Raw genomic sequence first — 20,366 nt, 5'->3', positions numbered from 1 at the left:
ATGAACGATACCGTATTTAAGCATAATGACCTTTTTAATTAAACCATTAATAAATGCTTGTTCATTAGTTTGTAATACTGAACACATTAACTTGTGTTGATTAATTGAAAACTTATGTTGCGATATTGGTAACACTTTACAATAAGTTCATTAAATAGTTAAATATGCTAAAGGTTCAAGACTGCGACACAGAATATACTATATTATTTATCATGTTTCATGATGAAAGGATTGTCATTGTTTTTTTAAGGCATTACCATTTGATTCTCTTCCATATAAATTATAAAAGAATACTGTTTTATCTTTATGTTGACAGTAGCTATCCTCACTATATGCTTATACAATACTTTGCACTATACTTATTTTGCACAAGGAAAAAAAAAACACCCTTTTATTAAATTTCATAATTTTATTAATTCTTCCAATGTAAACTTTCTATACAAAATCCTCTCTGCTTCATTGTATATACTATACACACAGGCCCTCAGTTAAGGCACTGAGAATTTGCATCAAACCTTTAAGCTGAAAAATAAAAAAATGATGTTCCTGAATCCGACTGAAGCTTTGAATAATATTGATTACATATTATGGTATGAAAATTGAATCGCACAATTTAAACAACCGTTAAAAAAGACAACAGAAACAATTCTTACTGAAATGTTAGTTGGAGAATTAACCTTAAAAAGATTGCTAAAGCGATTTATGCCATATATACTGTTCTCAGGATCACATTAAAGAGATAGTACACTCAAAAAAAAAGTGAATTCTGTCATCAATTATTCACCCTCATGTTGTTCTAAATCTGCACGCAAGACAAAAATATATATTTTTCTGTCATGTGAAAGGTGTTAACCCATTGCCTATCACTGTAAAGACAAAAACACTTGAAACACTCTTCAATATCTTGTGTCTTGCAAAAGAAAAACTCACAGAGTTTTGGAATAACATAAAATGATTTTCATTTTTGGATGAACTATCCGTTTAAGGTCTAAAAACACTTCTGTCAGCCAGTTGAAGACAATAAATTGAAACAATTCACATCAGCTATACAAATGTTACAGCATGTATAAAATCACAGGTAACCATTCTGTCTCTTTGTTTTGATTCATAATCAAGGCACACCAATGGTTTATAATGGAGTATGCAACTATTGAAAGGAGAGTAGAATTAATTACCGCTGTGGGTTGATTCCCACGGCACTGATGGAAATAAAAAAAATTGATGTGGTAGTGTTAAAACCGTCAAGGCCTCTGTGGGTCGGCAGCCAACGCTCTAGAGTCGCCAGACATAAAAACAGGATCATAAGCACTAATCAGACACCAGAGGCTGGGAATGCAACCAATGGTGACGCATTAACAACAACAACATGCACACTTAAGCCTATTCCAGTCCTTTCCTGCAAGGCAATGCACTTTACAAAGCTTCTTTTTACACAGATAGGAATTATGGGCATCCAGTATAGAGAGGGCAATGCCAGTCTTTACGTTTTAAGGCTCTGTTTTGAAGGTTTTCTTCCCTATATAATAAACACTTTGTGCTTTGACGCCGCAAGTCAACAGCTGAAGATCAAAATATGAATGTCTTGAAATACAAACTGTATATTCAGAGTAACAGGCAAGATGAAAAAAAGAAAATTGAAAAGTCACAGGCTAATGTCAGCAGGCTGGTCACATGACCGAACAACACTGGCAGTTTTTCCGCTTCGGTGCTCCTGCGTCCTCTGCTCGATTTGGGGCGACGGTATCCAGCTGGGCCGCTGCTTTGGAGATCAGCAGAGGTTCTTGTTCGGCACGCTGCTTTACTGTTTCGGCCGCGGCGGTGGACTCGTCCAGTGGAACCTCCTGAAATTGGCTGAGCGAGATGCGTGAGGCGGGCATGACCTCCTTGTCTTTTGGGGTTTGCGATTCTGTTGCGTTTGCGTCGACTTTTGGTCGGACTGTTGGAGAAGGTTCTGTTGTGGAATACATTGGAGCATGGGAAGCCTCTATAGGGCTATCTACAGTCACATCCTGGGCTTGCGTATCAGTGGAGTCTGGGAGATGTTGCTCCGTTTGCTCTTCGCCTTCCACTGCCACATCCGTGACGATTTCCTCAGCAGGAGCATCTTCAATCACTTCGACCTCCTCAAGAACAACGGAAGCTTCCGGATCATACTGTGTCTTTTCTTCAGCACCTATTGCTTCTGTGCTTCCAGATGTGTCTTCATTTTTAGCATCCGTAGTAGGTTCTTGAGCCATGCTGTCATCTTTCTCTGGGATTTCCTCCCCTTCGTCTGTAATGATGACTCTTTCTGCTCGGATAATCGCTCCACCATCATCATCCTCATCAACTCCGTGTCCGGGCTCCACCTCCTTGAAGCCAAGGAAGGTCATAGTTATTCCACCAGCACCTGTTCCTTCAGCAGGGTGGCTGGCGAAGCCGTTAGTAGAAGCAGGTTCATCCTGTCCTGGAGTATTGTGTGATGTTTCTCCTTCCCCGTTTCCATTAACAACAGCTGAAGTTGTTATTGTGTCAGTTTCTTTCGTAGCTTCAGCGAGAGGTTCTTCTTCCTCCATGTCATGATTCTCAGCATGCACAGAATTATCTGCCACAAAAAAACAGTATGCATCAGTATGGCAATGCTTTGATTCTATAAATGACCGTTCGCAAAGACCCGCCCCCTTTAGTTACTGTTGCTATGTCTGACAAACCATGACGTTCTCACTGCGAAACAGATCGCAGAGCAAAGAGGACACTGACAACTCGCTGACAGACAGGACAGGTAACTTTTCACATGAATCAGTCAACTCTCAAATTTTGTCATCTTTAAAGAAACGTAAACAATAAATATCGTTTTGTGGCTCTTTAATGTGTGATAACAGATTGAGTCATTGAAGCTGCTCATGAACCGATTATCTCTTCCTTCAAGTTCATCATAGTATCAAATTAACATGAATGAACTAAAGAAGGAATGTTGTTTCAACCGTGGAAAGACGTCAGTGCACACCGTTTTTCGAGTTCAAGTCCATCGAAGTGAATCTACAGACTCTCTTGACTGCTTTGTCAGACAAAATGAAGAATGGTGGATTATGATTGGTCAGATCACCTGTCAATCAAACTCACGCCATAGAGGTTTTCAGGGCATTGCTAGGGTGTTTTACTGGTCATGCTATATCAGGGCTCTCCTTCAATGTAAGTCTAAGGAATTATTATTAGCCTAATTTATCATCTGCCTGGAAAAAAAGGGTAAGTTTGATCACTTAGAAAGTTAAGTACACAGCCCTCCTCAACTAGCCACATGATGATCTCTGCCCATATGACTGGAAAGATACCTAAATCTTTACCAGGTAAATAAGACGACAGAATAGTATATGATTTATGAGAAGAAAGAACTGATATTTTATACCTTCCTTTTCCTCTTTTCCATTCTCCATGATAGGTCCATTAGGGGCCGTCTCAGCAACTGCTGTTTGAATACAAACATTTATGACTGATTAGATCATATCATGCTTTGCAACTTCTTTTGTTAATAGTTTAAGTGCTTACACACACACACACACACACACATATATACACACACACACACACATATATATATATATATATATATATATATATATATATATATATATATATATATATATATATATATATATATATAATTATAAATAATTCTAAAAAAAGTATATTTTATTTATATATATATATATATATATAAATATATATATATATATATATATATATATATATATATATATATATATATATATATATATATATATATATATATATATATATATATATAAATAAAATATACTTTTTTTTAGAATTATTTTATTAAATCTAAATGGTTTGATGCACTAATTAGGCCTAAAAAAAGGGGGAAAACTTTACAATAAGGTTCAATTACATAACAAATATAAATGTTAAATGTAAATATAAATTTAAATCGTAAATATACACTACTGTTCAAAAGTTTGGGGGGGGTGTTTATTTGAGCACAAATACGGCAAAAACAGTAATATTGTTAAATATTACTACAATTTAAAATAACTCTACTTTAAAATATTTGAACATTTATTCCTGTGATGCAAAGCTGAATTTTCAGCATCACTACTCCAGTCCACAATGTCACATGATCCTTTAGAAATCATGATGATATGCTGGTTTGGTGCTCATGTAACATTTGTTATGAACATTTATTTGTGAAACAAAATGTAAAAGTCTATATTGTCAATTATAATATAATGTTTAATAATATAAATAAATGTATTAGAAAGTTTTCCATTGTTAAATCATGGTTTCTCTACTCATGTTAAAGGGTTAGTTCACCCAAAAATGAAATTGATGTCATTAATGACTCACCCTAATGTCGTTTCACACCCATAATACCCCCGTTCATCATCGGAACACAGTTTAATATTTTATATTTAGTCCGGAGAAAGCTGAATGAACGGAGGTCTTACGGGTGAGGAACGACATTAGGGTGAGTCGTTAATGACATCATTTTCATTTTTGGGTGAACTAACACTCTAACCTATTACTTTATAATATTCAAAATATTGTAATATTTGCCAGAATTACCATTACTGTAGATTTTATAAATGCTGTGAAAGTGTTATTCATCATTAGTTAATGATCCCTATATCATTAGCTAATGTTAACTGATTTTTAGCCTTACTGTAAACCTGTACCAAACTCATTTAACATATCACCACTGCTGTTTAGTCGAGCATTATCCTCTTTTGCGTAAGCAATATTTAGGTCTGGAAAGCAGACAGTTATAGTTAAACTGTAAAAAAATATTTAGAAAAAAAAGTTACCTGGTTGCCTTAAAAATTTGATTTCATTGAAATTAAAATTTTGAGTTAATACAATGAACATTTTTGGAGATTCGACAACCTTTATTAAAATATTATTAAAAGATTTTGTAAGCATATTCGGTTATTGTGTGTGTTTTATTTCTGATGACGCAGTGAAACATGACAAATAGTGCTATTTTCATGATTTATCAAATTTTTTATGTGGTTCAGATACCAAAATATTTTGAGTTTCTATTTATTGAACAAATTTCCTTCATTGTATCAACTCAAATTTTTAAGTTCAATAAACACAACATTTTAAGGCAACCAGGTTACTTACTTTTTTAAGTTAAACCAACAAAAATCAAAAAAAAAATTTTTACAGTGTAGACGCTCCGTAACTGCAACAGATACACAGATGGTCAGCAGCGCAGAGAACAGACAGATGGCACACACTCACCTGTTCCCACTGCCTCCACCACAGTCTCTCCCTATTGGGTGAACAAGAGAGGAAAGGTCAACATTCATCCTTAGAGAGGACACATCACACCCTTTAGCGGTTTGAACCACCACATTCTGCTGGTTAATATTTTATTCAAGGCCATGGAACATTTATGGGAGGAACAGCTCGACACTAGAGAAGTTTCCTATCGAAGTTCATTAACATGCACACCAATAACCCAACCTTCTCCCAAATACTGCAGCACTCTGGTTACAATGTGATTTATAGAGACACCATAAACCATTTATTAACGGTACACTCAGTATTTTTCCTCATTAAAAGGTTTTACACACAAATAAATTAATAGTTTTTTTAAATGCTTATAAAAGAAATTGTATTATGCATGCCATTTCATGTTTAAATCACATGACCAGATGAACACAACTCACTTTATCTTGGAAACCCCTTTGTTATAGGACACTTTTGCTCATGGAATAAATTAATCATGGCTGATGACAAGGAATATTTATACCATATTAATAGTATAACATTCAAAACATGAATCAATTGTAATAAGGAATTGTTTTGACATGAACTGAAAGACTATTTGGTTTCAGATTTGTGTTAATATTATATTATAGCTCACCCTTCCTCTATTATTGTAAATATCAGCAGTCATCTTCATGGGATGCTTTTCTCATTCACTGACTAATAATAGCTAGCTAATACTGTACTTTCTTTCACTCACTCTGATTAGATAATTAGGGGAGATCGTTCATCTTTCATCAAGATTAGAAAAATATGGTTGCGTTGCCAGATTCATTTATTAACAGACAGGCACATCGGCTTCAGTTGCCACAAGGTGGAGTCACGCCAACACTATATTGTTCATTTTCAGTATGCAGTGCAGGCTGTATTTAATCTAATCTAAGATAAATCTTAAAAAAACTTTTCTTACCTTTTCTCATTATTATAAGCAGTATTTCAACTTGAATAATTTTTTGCAGTCTCTGAGATTTAAAACGTAATTATTGTCCACACTGTAGAGTTCACATTTACACATTTTTATTTCGAAGGTCCACTTTAGACATTCCACTAACTATAAGCAACTACATGTCAAATTCAGTCTCACCAGAATTAATTGCCTTTGAACCTAATTTGACTTGAGGAAACTGTAAAACCAAGACTCCATGTGAGGCTTAATTCAGTTCTATGATAAAAGCTATAATCTTACAGCAGCCCATCACAGCAACACAGATTCAACAGCCTTGCAGTGTGTTTTTAAAGTCAAATGAATGTGTTTACTTACGGTTCAGCTGACCTCCGTACAAGGCTGTTGTTGTGATGATAAGTGTAAAATAAAAAAAAACAGCAATGACTTGCTGCCACTTATAAGCAGCCCATAATGATTTTAAAGAGCTGTGTATACAGTAAACTGTGAACATGACGTGTATTGTATGTTGAAGCATTAAGGATTTGTCTCATGTTAACTTGCAAACCTTATCTTACACATGGCATTTAAAAGTTTGGGGTCAGTAAGATTTTTTAAAATGTTTTTGGAAAAAAAGTCTCGTATGCTCCCCAAGGCTGTTTTTACAAGGCTATTTTATCTTTTCTAACTGAATATATTTTAAAACATTTTTTATTCCTGTGTTGGAAAGCTAAATTTTCAGCATCATAAGCCAGTCTTCAGTGTCAGTGATCCTTCAGAAATCATTCTAATAGGCTGATTCTGTGCTCAAGAAACATTTCTTATTATTATATATGTTAAACACAGAACATTGTTCTGCCTAACATTTTTGTGGACCCTGACATTTTTTATGATTCTTTGATGAATAGTTAAACAGATTAGTTTAAAAGAACAGCATTTATTTAAAATAAAAATCTTTTAAACAATTTAATGCATCCTTTTTGAATAAAAGTGTATAATTTAAAGGTTATATCATAATTTATAAATAAAAATTCTGACCCCACACGTTTGAACAGTAGTGTAAATGGTTCCAATAATGATTTAAGATGTGAAATCAGCGCAGAGCCAGTCCAGCGTGATCATGCTGTCAGACATGGTGTCTCACCTTATGGTGTGTCTGAGCATCTGTGCCAGTTTGAGTAGAACCGTCTTCAATGAGTTTCTTTAGTTTGAATTCTTCCTCTGCCAACCGCTCGGATGTCACCTGTAATCTAATGCACATACACGCGTGTCATGTTTTAGATGGCGGGCTGGGAATCTACTGTGGCTTCTGTTGTTCAAGTAAGACAATTACAACTTATACTTCTTTATAGATACCTCTGTAATTTTACATGTGAGAAGACATTTTCTATTAGAAGCTGTTTTCTGGGAAGAACAAGTTAATGTTTGTGAATTACTAACTCAAATTAGTAACACTACTAACTTAACTGCATTTTCCAGTATCATTCCAGCAGTGTAGCTTGACACCGAATCATTTAAATCCTGCACAGCATTTTACACTTTTTTGGAAGCAATAGACACAATTATTTATAATTAAAATTATATATATATATACATACATACATACATACAGGGAGTGCAGAATTATTAGGCAAGTTGTATTTTTGAGGATTCATTTTATTATTGAACAACAACCATGTTCTCAATGAACACAAAAAACTCATTAATATCAAAGCTGAATATTTTTGGAAGTTTTAGTTTTAGCTATTTTAGGGGGATATCGGTGTGTGCAGGTGACTATTACTGTGCATAATTATTAGGCAACTTAACAAAAAACAAATTTATACCCATTTAAATTATTTATTTTTACCAGTGAAACCAATATAACATCTCAACATTCACCAATATACATTTCTGACATTCAAAAACGAATCAGTGACCAATATAGCCACCTTTCTTTGCAAGGACACTCAAAAGCCTGCCATCCATGGATTCTGTCAGTGTTTTGATCTGTTCACCATCAACATTGCGTGCAGCAGCAACCACAGCCTCCCAGACACTGTTCAGAGAGCTGTACTGTTTTCCCTCCTTGTAAATCGCACATTTGATGATGAGCCACAGGTTCTCAATGGGGTTCAGATCAGGTGAACAAGGAGGCCATGTCATTAGATTTTCTTCTTTTATACCCTTTCTTGCCAGCCACGCTGTGGAGTACTTGGACGCGTGTGATGGAGCATTGTCCTGCATGAAAATCATGTTTTTCTTGAAGGATGCAGACTTCTTCCTGTACCACTGCTTGAAGAAGGTGTCTTCCAGAAACTGGCAGTAGGACTGGGAGTTAAGCTTGACTCCATCCTCAACCCGAAAAGGCCCCACAAGCTCATCTTTGATGATACCAGCCCAAACCAGTACTCCACCTCCACCTTGCTGGCGTCTGAGTCGGACTGGAGCTCTCTGCCCTTTACCAATCCAGCCACGGGCCCATCCATCTGGCCCATCAAGACTCACTCTCATTTCATCAGTCCATAAAACCTTAAAAAAATCAGTCTTGAGATATTTCTTGGCCCAGTCTTGACGTTTCAGCTTGTGTGTCTTGTTCAGTGGTGGTCGACTTTCTGCCTTTCTTACCTTGGCCATTTCTCTGAGTATTGCACACCTTGTGCTTTTGGGCACTCCAGTGATGTTGCAGCTCTGAAATATGGCCAAACTGGTGGCAAGTGGCATCTTGGCATCTGCACGCTTGACTTTTCTCAGTTCACGGGCAGTTATTTTGCGCCTTGGTTTTTCCACACGCTTCTTGCGACCCTGTTGACTATTTTGAATGAAACGCTTGATTGTTCGATGATCACGCTTCAGAAGCTTGGCTATTTTAAGACTGCTGCATCCCTCTGCAATATATCTCACTATTTTTGACTTTTCTGAGCCTGTCAAGTCCTTCTTTTGACCCATTTTGCCAAAGGAAAGGAAGTTGCCTAATAATTATGCACACCTGATATAGGGTGTTGATGTCATTAGACCACACCCCTTCTCATTACAGAGATGCACATCACCTAATATGCTTAATTGGTAGTAGGCTTTCCAGCTTATACAGCTTGGAGTAAGACAACATGCATAACGAGGATGATGTGGTCAAAATACTCATTTGCCTAATAATTCTGCACTCCCTGTATATATATATATATATATATATATATATATATATATATATATATATATATATATATATATATAAAATTGTTTAGTTATAAATATTACAGTGATTTCTTGGAGGCATTTTTAGGCGGAGGATGAACCAACTCCAGGGTAAAACTAAGGAGGTACACATTTTCTTTAAAACACATTTAAATCGATTTCCTTGAAAATGTTTCTAGGTAGCATCCCTGCACAACCCACACATCCCATTAATAAATATTATATGTTATTAAAGCATCTACGTTCACAAACCACTAATAATTTTAACAAAAAAAACAAGCTTATTGTATGCATGATTTGGCATGGCAGAAAGCCTGCTGCCACTCATCTTAGTTCATCGTGATCCCAAAAAGTTCCATTATAATCAATCAATCAATCTGTCTGAGCAATGAATCTCTTATTTAGAGAATTGTTTGCGAGTGTTCAGAACTCCCAATCTACTCACCATTTTGTTCAGTGCTAACTTAAACACCTCTGATTGGCCATTGTTTGTACTCAAGAAATCATTAGATATGTTAGCGATTGTCGGATTGGCTTCATTGCTCAATGCTGCAAAAACCTGTTGTAAACAGAAACCTGTGAAGTTCTCCAGAGCGCAAGCACACCACTGAATCTGAATCTCTTAGCGGGCCTTCTGGCATGCACTATCAAGTCTTTGTAACTGATCTAGAATGCAGCAGCGAGGGCGTCTTCAATGAGCCGAAGAAAGTCCATGTCACACCTCTCTTCATCAGTTTGCACTGGCTGCCAATAGCCGCTCGCATCAAATTCAAGGCACTGATGTTTGACTGCAAGATAAACAAGCATTGCCTACAAGACTGGCTCTGCACCAATATACCTAAACTCGCTAGTTTAAACTTGTGTGCCTTCCAGAAGCTTGTGTTCTGCAAGTGAACGACGCATCATGGTGCCATCCCAGAGGCACAAAATCTTTTCATCTTTAGAACACAGTTTAAAGCTACACTGTGTAATTTTTTTAGTTTATTCTTAGCTAAAAACACATAGTTCTTTCAAAAATATATGTGCTCAATGTATATTTACTTCTTTCAAGTAATAAAGTATTCCCGTAAGTTAATAATATGCCATTGAAAATACATACGGGTGAGGGGTTCGAATGCTGGTCGCCATGTTGCTCCTCCATTTTGAAAGTACATTAGCCAAAGAGGCTACCGTACAACCCGTAAAAATAAGCTTCACCTTTCGCGTTTTAACACTTGATGGCACCGTGTCGAATGTGAAGAGGGGGATTGCCATGTTAATCTTGGACAAAATCGGCCACCGTAGGAGTTAAAACGAAATCACAATTGAGAGGAACAGAAACTATTACTCATTGGATGGTCATATACCTTTACACCGCTAGAGGGGGAAAATATCACAGTGTCGTTTTAAGATATTTTATATTTAGTCCGAGAGCTTTTCTGTTCCTCCATTGAAAGTGTATGCACACTATACTGTCCATGTCCAGAAAGGGAATAAAAACATCATCAAAGTAGTCCATATGTGACATCAGTTGGTTAATTAGAATCTCTTGAAGCATCAAAAATTATTTTTGGTCCAAAAATAAAGACTTTATTCAGCATTGTCTTCTCTTCCGCGTTTGTTTTCAATCTGCAAACAAAGACTCGAACGGCTATGATTCGGATTGATTCATGAATCAGATTGCGTGTCAAACTGCTGAAATCATGTTATCAACTGATGTCACATATGGACTACTTTGATGATGTTTTTATTCCCTTTCTGGACATGGACAGTATAGAGTGCATACACTTTCATTGGAGGAACAGAAAATTAAATTGAAAGGAAAGCAAATTAATTGAAATTGAACAAAGTATTAGTAAACTTATTATTCATAGCTCAATCCCACATATATATAAAATGAGGTAGTGTTACATAGACATAGGAAAATGAAGACCTGTTTAACATTATTTAAGACCTAGAAGGCAATGCTTCCGCGAATTTAAGACTTTTTAAGGCCCCGCGGGGACCCTGCAGATTTCTGTGATTTAAAACATGTACACACTGGACCCTGACACTGCTTTTTCATCTTTAATACTATAAAGCTGTACTATAAAGCTGCATGCTTTTAAACAATCTATTGTATAAAATGCTATATATAAATAAACGTGACATGACTTTACAAGAGTGCCGAATTGCAGAGCTCATGCAAACATATCCACATATGCTATAATCAGATGATTTTCTAATGCTTATTAAAAAATGGTTGCTTTTTGTTTTCTCAATTTTGTTGTGTTTATTTTGTCATTGTGAGGAAAGTGCGTAGCACACATTTACATATTCTTCTAACCGTCGCTCTCAGCAATGTGGGCAGTGTGAGGATGTTCGCTAACAGTATATCGCTGCTCATGTATTTAGAACTTCATTTTACCCCTAAGCATAGAACGAAAAAGAACTTTGCCGTGAGTATTTCAGGGCCTTAAGAATCCATCAGTACACATAATTCTAAAGCATTCAATCAAAATGTAATAACTTGTTCTTCCTCTGAAATGACTTTCCAAATATCTATGAAAGCATATTTAAGAAAACTAATTTAGTCTGGCTGCATTCTGGTCTACTTTTCAAGATCCAATCGATTCCCGTGCTAGCTACTATCCTGTTTCACTCAGAAATATATTATGGAAGTGAAATAAAAAAAAGCAAATTACAATTCCTTTAAAAATGCCCTCCTAAATGGCTTCAATGTACTTTTAGTGTAATTAAGACCTTTTCCTAAAGTGTAGCTTGACTGTAGTCATGACTGGCTTGATAACCTACAATTTCACTGGAGCTTCCCCAACAGGCTCCCAAAATATACCGTCGGTTTTTCAGGATTTACTACCAAACAAGTGAACCTGCACTCACGTGGACTCATTTACTCACACACAGTTCTCTCTGGAAATCTCACAGCATGCTTTATAGCTATAAAACTGCACTGTAACAAATACACGCATTAAACGAATCACTCCTCATTGGAAGAGAAGCCTCAGACGGCTGTTTACACACTATGAAAGTGGGTTCCCTATAGACCTGTGAGCAGCTTATTACTGCCAAACTTTGCTCAGACTAATTAAAGCCCTTATTCAACACAGAAGAACATCTCAGCGGCCAGCTTATTACAGTAATCACCATCTCCTTCAGTCAAGCAAATAAATGCTGATGCGCAAAGGAGGAACATCAAAAACTCCTTCTCACACACAGAAATAGAAAGATATTTTAGGGGCTAAAAACCCATCTCCTGCTTGGTGCTCCAGTACGCTGACAGGAATAATTAGTGATGTTTGCAAAGCATCCTTACCACTGTATGTGTGATAAGAGATTTGAACAAGCCGCCCAATTGATTAAACCATCAAAATATGAGGAAAATATTTTATATATCCAGTATATTTTTTTAAATATGGCTATGGTATTTATCTGACAAAATAATTTTGCAAAATAGGGCAAACTACATGCTGCACGATTTATTTTACTATGCAAAAAGCTTAATTTGACAACAACATAATCAATTGTTTTGTTGGTTCTCTTGTCTGTGCATGTGTTCATCATTTATTTTGCAAGATAGAGATTTGGGATCTCACAGCTAAGGTATGATTTATGATATGAACATGAATGATACCTCAAATCATGTTGTTGAGATGAGGTGTGCCATTATTTTCCAAATCATATTTGGAAGTGCCTATTGGACAATAAAATGGAGAGATGCGAGCCATATATTGAGAATATAATAGATATAGAACACCTATAATAGGTGGTTCTAGCAACCAGCTAGCAATGCACCATCAAAGCACACTTGAAACTGTGTAGTAACATGCTAAAATACTTAAAACAACCTATAAACTACATAGCTATGTGCTCAAATTAAATCTAACAATTAAAAATCGTACTTGTTAATGTGTGTCTCAATCTCCTGAGCCTTTTGGCCCCAGAGGGGCGATCGAGGTCCCGTACTATCAGGAGATGCGAGAGGTCCTTCCATCAGCCATTGGTCTCTGAGGGACTTCCTCTGTGAGAGAAACAGGGAAAAGGAGGTAGAAAGATGGAGGTAGGCAATTAATGCGGCCTATACAAAATTGAAATTGATTTCTTATCAGCACTTCATACTAACAACCAAACAAAGCCTGTTATAAAAGCATTGCAGCACAATGGCTTCTGGAGCTTAAGGGCCTATTCACAGAAATTGATAAATATGATCAGGATGCAAAGGTTAAACTAAAGGGATGGTTCACCCAAAAATGAAAATACTGTCATCATTTACTCACCCTCATAACAGTAGATGGGCCCCATTGACTTCCATAGTATTTTTTATTAGCCATTGGGGCCCATCAAATGTTATGTTACCCATATTCTTTGAAAATATCTTCATTTGTGTTCAGCAGAAGAAAGAAACTCATACAGGTTTGAAACAACTTGAGGGTGAGTAAATGATGACAGCATTTTCATTTCTACCAGAAAGACTCGGGAGATAGAATCATAAATGAAGCATACATTTATTGACAGCCCAGCAAGCATAAAGTTTTGGCATAGGCCCCGTCCATAGTTTATAATCCGAGGGTAGCGGATCAGCATATTCCTGCCTGACGATGAAGGCAGGGGCGCAGCCGACCCCCCTTTGGAGGTATGGACGGAACCATGTGGTGGTGGTGGGGAGGATGGAGGTTATTGTCGCATCGGCATCTGCGAACTCAAACGTGTAAGTACGACCTTTATACAGAAAATATGAAGACGTGATTGGATAGAGATTAGGTTAATAAGTGACGAAGTGATTAAGTCTTCCTGGCAGATCATAAACTGAAGCTTCCATTTTTGGGTGAACCATCCCTTAAAGATCACAAAACTGTTAAAACGGACCCTAAAATGTACTGTAAGTTACTAAATATGAACTTTTTGTTTATTTAGCTGCTCTTGTTGCTTAATTGTGGCCACTATAAAATGTCTTTCAAAATCATTGCATTCCTAAAAGTTGACAAAATAAACTTTTAGCAGAGATCCATGCAATACAAATTTGCATTCTCTCCAAGGAAAAACGGTGTATACAAATTTTGTCTAATAATATCTCTAGAATGAAAATAGCTATTGTCATGCACATTTTGGGATATTGCATAAATGCTGGATGGAAATGCCAAGATGGGCATAAATTCTAAAAATGAACATAAGAAAATGAAAAAAATCTATTTTTATTACAGATATTTTGCATCAAATTCCCAGGAAGTTACGGTTTCATTCTCTTGAACACATGGTGCTTTATTCGAAAATCTTTTATGCAACATTCCATTTTTGCACACAAGTAACATTCCCAACTTTGGATGGAATCAGAGCTTCTATAGCACTAACATTCATACTCTTAAACTGCTTTTGTTCAAGCTGTCAAGAGTGGAAAAAAGACAAGTTGTTTGATATGTTCCACCTCAACTTCCTGTTTCAGCAGGAGACAATATAACAAAGAAAAGATAGTGTTCGTCTAACCATTTCATTGGGTCGTTAAAGCACTAAAATATGTAGAAAGTTGAAGTGCACTTGGAATGAATAATTGTGCAGCAAAACTTCCTTTACAATTTAGAAAAGGGGTTGGCCAAAAGGTTAACGTCTAAGATGAAATTTCCTGCTGAATGTACTTTCACTCCTCTGCAAAAACAAATAACAACCCATTTTTTAAAAGTTATCAGAACCATCAAGACATCTAGAGTGTATTTTTTCAATGTCATTTAGTAATAAAACATATCTATGTAGATCAACGGGGAATTCCACAACAAGCACAGAACAGTGCAGTCAACAGATGCCACACAGGAAGTGATGCGCACCATGGAAACTGAAAATGTAAGAGGACTAATATAACCTAACAACAGTGTCTGATCATTAAACTTTATCTACATGCATGATTTCATTATGATTATGAACCCCAAATACAAACCCTTCAACACATTTTATGCCTCTTTACATCGATCAGGGATAACATTATGACATATTGAGTCCCTTTTGCTGCCAAAACAGCCGACCTGTCGAGGCATGGACTCCACAAGACCCTTGAAGACCCTTGTGCTGTGGTATCTGGCACCAAGATGTAAGCAGCACATCCTTTAAGTCCTGTAAGTTGTGACTTACAAGTCCTGTATTTTGACTTATTATTTTGACTTTTTGTCATTTTTGGGGGGAATTTTATGACACTTATTTAAAAAAAAAAAAAACATCTAATTTTGATTCATAAGTCCTACTTAGCATAATTTAAACTCATATTTTGAACTTTTTATATGTTATCATATTGTACCCGAGGTTGATTTTTTTTTAATTTTGTGGTGGAAATAGCTTCTTAAGTGTCACGGAACGGCATGAGAGAAATGTGTAACTTGAGAAAATAAGCAAAAGTTGAGCTAAAGCCTTCATTTTGTACATACATAATACATAATAATTTATATTATGTATAGGCCTACACAATATGTTGATTACATTTATTACAAAAATGCTTATAAATAATTAGATTTGAGATGTTATGGAAATTATTCATGTGACAAAAAAAGGTAATTTGCTGTGATGCATTACACTGTTGAATATTACTAATGGAAATTAAACAACTAGCAGTGTGTAAAGTTTACTTTAGGAGACTTTCTGTCTACAAGGAAATAAGGCCCTGTAGTTTAAGAAACACCCATGAATATACACACACACACACCGTAGAAAAAATTTGTCTTGGAACCAACCACGAACACAAAGGAATAGGAAAAGGGAACGCCAATCTGGAAATATTATTAAAACAATGGGGTGAGAGAGAGAACGCGCGCACACACACACACACACACACACACACACGAAACATCCAGGGTAGTATTTCAATTTTCAAGAAGGGTGTCTTTTAATACACTGAATGTTGAGCCTGTATCTTGTGTGTTGTACATGTGGTTCTGGTGACTGTGCATTTTTGGATTTCGTGTGTGTGTGCATACAGGCCTACATTTGTGAAATTCCACCCTATGACGCAGCCTGTTTAACACAAACGTGACCTGACGTGTCTGGCTGCAAAACAAGGTTACAGGTCATACAGGCAAGGCAAGTGTGTGTGTGCGAGGTCACACCTTTAGCTGCTGAAGTCTCAGTCGCTCGTCCTCCATCTCTCTCCTAGCTCGCTCCTGTTCTTCCTGTATCCGCCGTTTCTCCTGAGAGCAGAAATTATAACAGGTTGATGTATGCTTAAAACACCTTCATCAGAATGTTAACACAAGCTAACACTTGTTCCTTTCTATACTTTAATGTGGCTTCCCGCTAGCTGGATACAATACAATTCGATGGGGGTGATGGCACATTGGAATAATAATAAAAAATCTTTTTAGCAAAGGCACACTAAATTGACAGTAAAGACATGTATAATGTTACAAAATATAAAAATATTTCAGTTAAACTTTACTTATCGCTTTTATGTATAATGCATTATAACAGCATTCATAATGTCTTTTCATAAATAATTGGCCATTCACAGCCATACAACAGAAACAAATTATGTTATGCATCTTATTTTAGTGATAAACTCAAACATTGTACAGTATATGTAAATGTAATATGCAAACAAAAAACAAACAAGTGAATACAAACACTTCAAAATAGAGTGTTTGCACAAGAGTAGTGTATCATCTCTCCACCTGGATTGTATTTCCAGCCCCACTCTTCCGTAACCATAAGCTTTCATATTGGCACGTCTTACATATATAAATGTTGAATTTTGGACATAATCAACCACTGAGTCCAACTGTCATCATGACTTGAAATAAATACTAGAATGCATTTAGAGTACATGAATATTTTGTATGTCAGCGAGCAGGTGAAGAGGTTCCCGGGTACGCCGTCATTGCTGTTGTCTGGTGTAGTTTTACCTGGTCTGGACAGACTCCATCACACTTAATAATTCAGGAACAGAGCTAACCCCAGTTTCCATGTCTGTGTGTGTTTTTTGAGAGACATAACAGTCTATTTGTTATCATGCATGTTTCTATTAAAAGAACAATTCATAACGGCTACCTGCCGAAAGACCACAGGTACTGCAATAATAAGTGTTGTCAAACAGCACCAGACGCTGATATGATGGATGTGTCTATAGGTTTCCGCACAACACTATTTGCGGGGCTTAAGTGGTGCTGTCATTTAAATGGTGAATTAATCTTTTCCCGCTGTTAGCCGGTTCAGTGTGTCATTTAATGATATATGAAATGACGTACCGCTATAGCCTGCAGTCGCTGCTGGTATTTCTCTGCTTCATGTTCCATCCTGGACCTGGAATATAAGAGACATTGGCTACATTATATCAAATTTTTTTGTTTTTGTTTTTTAAAGTTCATTTTACAACAAGTTCAATTTTGAAATAAACTTTGAATGGGCTATTTAAAAGCAGACATCAATTATGCACCCTTTTGATTATAATGGGAAATAACAGATTTTAGTAATTTGAGTCACGCCTATACTTTTTTTTCTTCTTTTTAAAAATATAATTTAGCACTTTTGTTCAATAATGAGGCAGTTTTATAGAGAATCCATGTGCAGCAATGAAAGCAATAGCTTTTTGCATTTTTATATAGATATTTAGGTGAAATTTCATCTTGTACTTTATCCACATAGCACTTTACAACAACTCACTTACTGTAAAAACTAGCCTACTGTACATTTATCTACCCATAATACTTCTATAATCATTTACCAAGAAGCCTTTCTTTTTATCAGTGTTAGATGTCTTTTGAATCTCTGCTTTAAAGGTACTGTATGTACCTTTAAAGTCTCCTCCTCAGACTCAACTCTCAAGAGGGTCGAGGCGTTTTAAAGTCGGGTAGAATCTGCGATCTCTGACCCAGTTTGTTTGCTGGCTTCCACGGCAGGAATGCACTGCGTTTTCCGCCAAACTGGCAACCTGTGGTATCGAAATACTATTGGGTGAACTGGCAACGAGCTTTATCACTTAGACCAAAACAAAAAGAGACAGATATTTCAAAGTAAAATGACTGACTGTAGCACTGTTTTTCAGATAAACTTGTATGTGAACTCTAAATATCATATTAGGGTATTTTTATGCTTCCATTCAGCAAGTTTTCTGATGTAATCCATGAGTTTATTGTTTTTTTATTATATTGTAAGCTAACTGTGTGATTTCTGCATGTACATTACTTGGATACAGTTACCTCTGATAACGGATCACTCTAAATTGTAAATTTGCTTTTTCTTAAGCTGCTTTGAAATGATGTATTGTGAAAAGCGCTATATAAATAAATGTGAACTGAATTGAACTGAAGCTGGAGTTTAGTTGGTATGCCTCTGTGAATCTTCTACTGCAGCTGTTTCTCTGAGACTCTGAACAGTCCTTATATTGTTGCTTTCTTCTTTTAAGATAGTAATGCAACAGCCTTAGTGAGCAGAAAAATCGTGCCAAAAAAGTCCAAACCACATGCTGAGAGAGCGAGAGAGAGAGAGAGAGAGAGAGAGAGAGAGAGAGAGAGAGAGAGAGAGAAATAGAAGAGTATTGCCCTCTCTAAACTTCACTGAGCAGCACACACATTTTCAGCTGTGCCAATTATAAAAACAATAAAAAAAGTTTTCTTGAGAAGCCAATTAGCACATTAGAATAGTTATACAACACATTTTAATACAAGACTGGAGTAATGGCTGCAGAAAACAGAGCTTTGCCACCACAGCAATAATGGAATTTTAAAATACATGTATAAAGAAAACTTGTTTCAAACATGTAATAATCAAGATCTAGTTCTTTGGAATTTCACTGTGATTTATGTTGGTCTTTTGCCTCTTTATTGATAGGAATGCTATCTGTTGGCATTGCCATCCATCTTAATGGCAGTTGGGGTTAAATGCTAACTAACTGAACCATGATCCTTTGAATTTGTCTTAAAGGGATAGTTCACTTTAAAATTAAATTCTGTCATCCTTTGCTCAACCTCAAGTTGTTTCTAACCTGTATGAATTTCTTTCTTCAACTGAACACAATAAGGGAAGATTTTTTGAAGAATGTCAGTAACCAAACAGTTAACTGGAGCCATTCACTTCCATAGTATTTTTTAAAATATTTTATAAATAAATTGAGATTTATACATCATATAAAAGCAGAATATATAAGCTTTCCATTGACGTATGATTTGTGAGAATATGATACACAACTATTTGAAAATCTGGAGACTGATGCTGCAAAAAAAATTAAAATAATTCTAAATACTGATCACCTTTTAGGTTGTCCAAATTAAGTCTTTAGCAATGCATATTACTACTAAAAATATCTTTATGAAACATAATCCTGATGATTTTAAGCATAAAAGAAAAATCTATAATTTTAACCCAATTATTGGGTTGGCTATTACCACAGACATGATTGTGCGACTTATGACATGCCCAGGGATACATTTAAGGTAACCGGTTTAATCACATTGATTTGAATAGGATAACCTTGTACCATATTGATATACAAAGAGAAAGAAATATTTATGCTATCAACATGAATTGCATTAAATATATATATATATATATATATATATATATATATATATATATATATATATTTATTTATTTATTTATTTATTTTTTTTTCTTAATTAAAATCAAAGATGTTCATCAATGATTGTATATTAAGAGCAGGGACACGTTTTGTGACTTGTCCCCCTCAATGTCTATGGTGGTTACGGCCCTGAATTGAAGATTACATTACGTCAAGGTTTCGCAGTTAACAGGGGGTTTGGGATTTTAATGAAAAGCTATTAATTATATCCTAGAAATTTCTAATTCATATCATTTACCGAAGAGTTTTGAAAGACAAAAGCCTTTCAAAAGACAGTTATACAAGGATAAATGACTCAATTAGTGATAATTCAAATAACTAATGTGTGTGTCAAGAGTGACTGTAAGTAAAAAATAGAAATAAAATGAAATCCACAAGAATTGTGACAACATCTCCAAGATGCTTGAAGAAACCTTCCTGCAAAGCTACAGTACTGTAACAGTTTTAGACACTTGTGTAAAAATGCTGTAAAGTGAGAATGCTTTCAAAAATAATGTCATAAATAGATTTTGTTTATCA

The 20,366-nt window shown here is 35.7% G+C and overlaps 1 protein-coding gene across 3 annotated transcripts in view; it reads right to left on the bottom strand.

The window, feature by feature from the left end:
* Positions 1-374: 374 nt before the first annotated feature.
* Positions 375-20,366, bottom strand: part of palm3 (paralemmin 3) — a 57,191-nt gene continuing 37,199 nt past the window's right edge. For 2 of the 3 annotated variants that reach the window (XM_067459020.1, XM_067459021.1), the window contains exons 3-9: positions 17,518-17,572; positions 16,384-16,464; positions 13,204-13,322; positions 7,299-7,404; positions 5,242-5,272; positions 3,386-3,445; positions 375-2,584 (exon numbers count right to left, since the gene is read on the bottom strand). In XM_067459020.1, the coding sequence (XP_067315121.1) occupies positions 1,668-2,584; positions 3,386-3,445; positions 5,242-5,272; positions 7,299-7,404; positions 13,204-13,322; positions 16,384-16,464; positions 17,518-17,565 (1,362 nt within the window). In that variant the 5' untranslated portion in view covers positions 17,566-17,572 and the 3' untranslated portion in view covers positions 375-1,667. The remainder of the gene's footprint in view (positions 2,585-3,385; positions 3,446-5,241; positions 5,273-7,298; positions 7,405-13,203; positions 13,323-16,383; positions 16,465-17,517; positions 17,573-20,366) is intronic. The other variant, XM_067459022.1, reaches the window with a different exon arrangement.

Source organism: Pseudorasbora parva, chromosome 12 (genome assembly GCF_024679245.1).
Source record: "Pseudorasbora parva isolate DD20220531a chromosome 12, ASM2467924v1, whole genome shotgun sequence".
Taxonomy (NCBI): Eukaryota; Metazoa; Chordata; class Actinopteri; order Cypriniformes; family Gobionidae; genus Pseudorasbora; species Pseudorasbora parva.
Note: the sequence above shows the minus strand (reverse complement) of the source record. Positions and strands in the feature narration are given on the sequence as shown.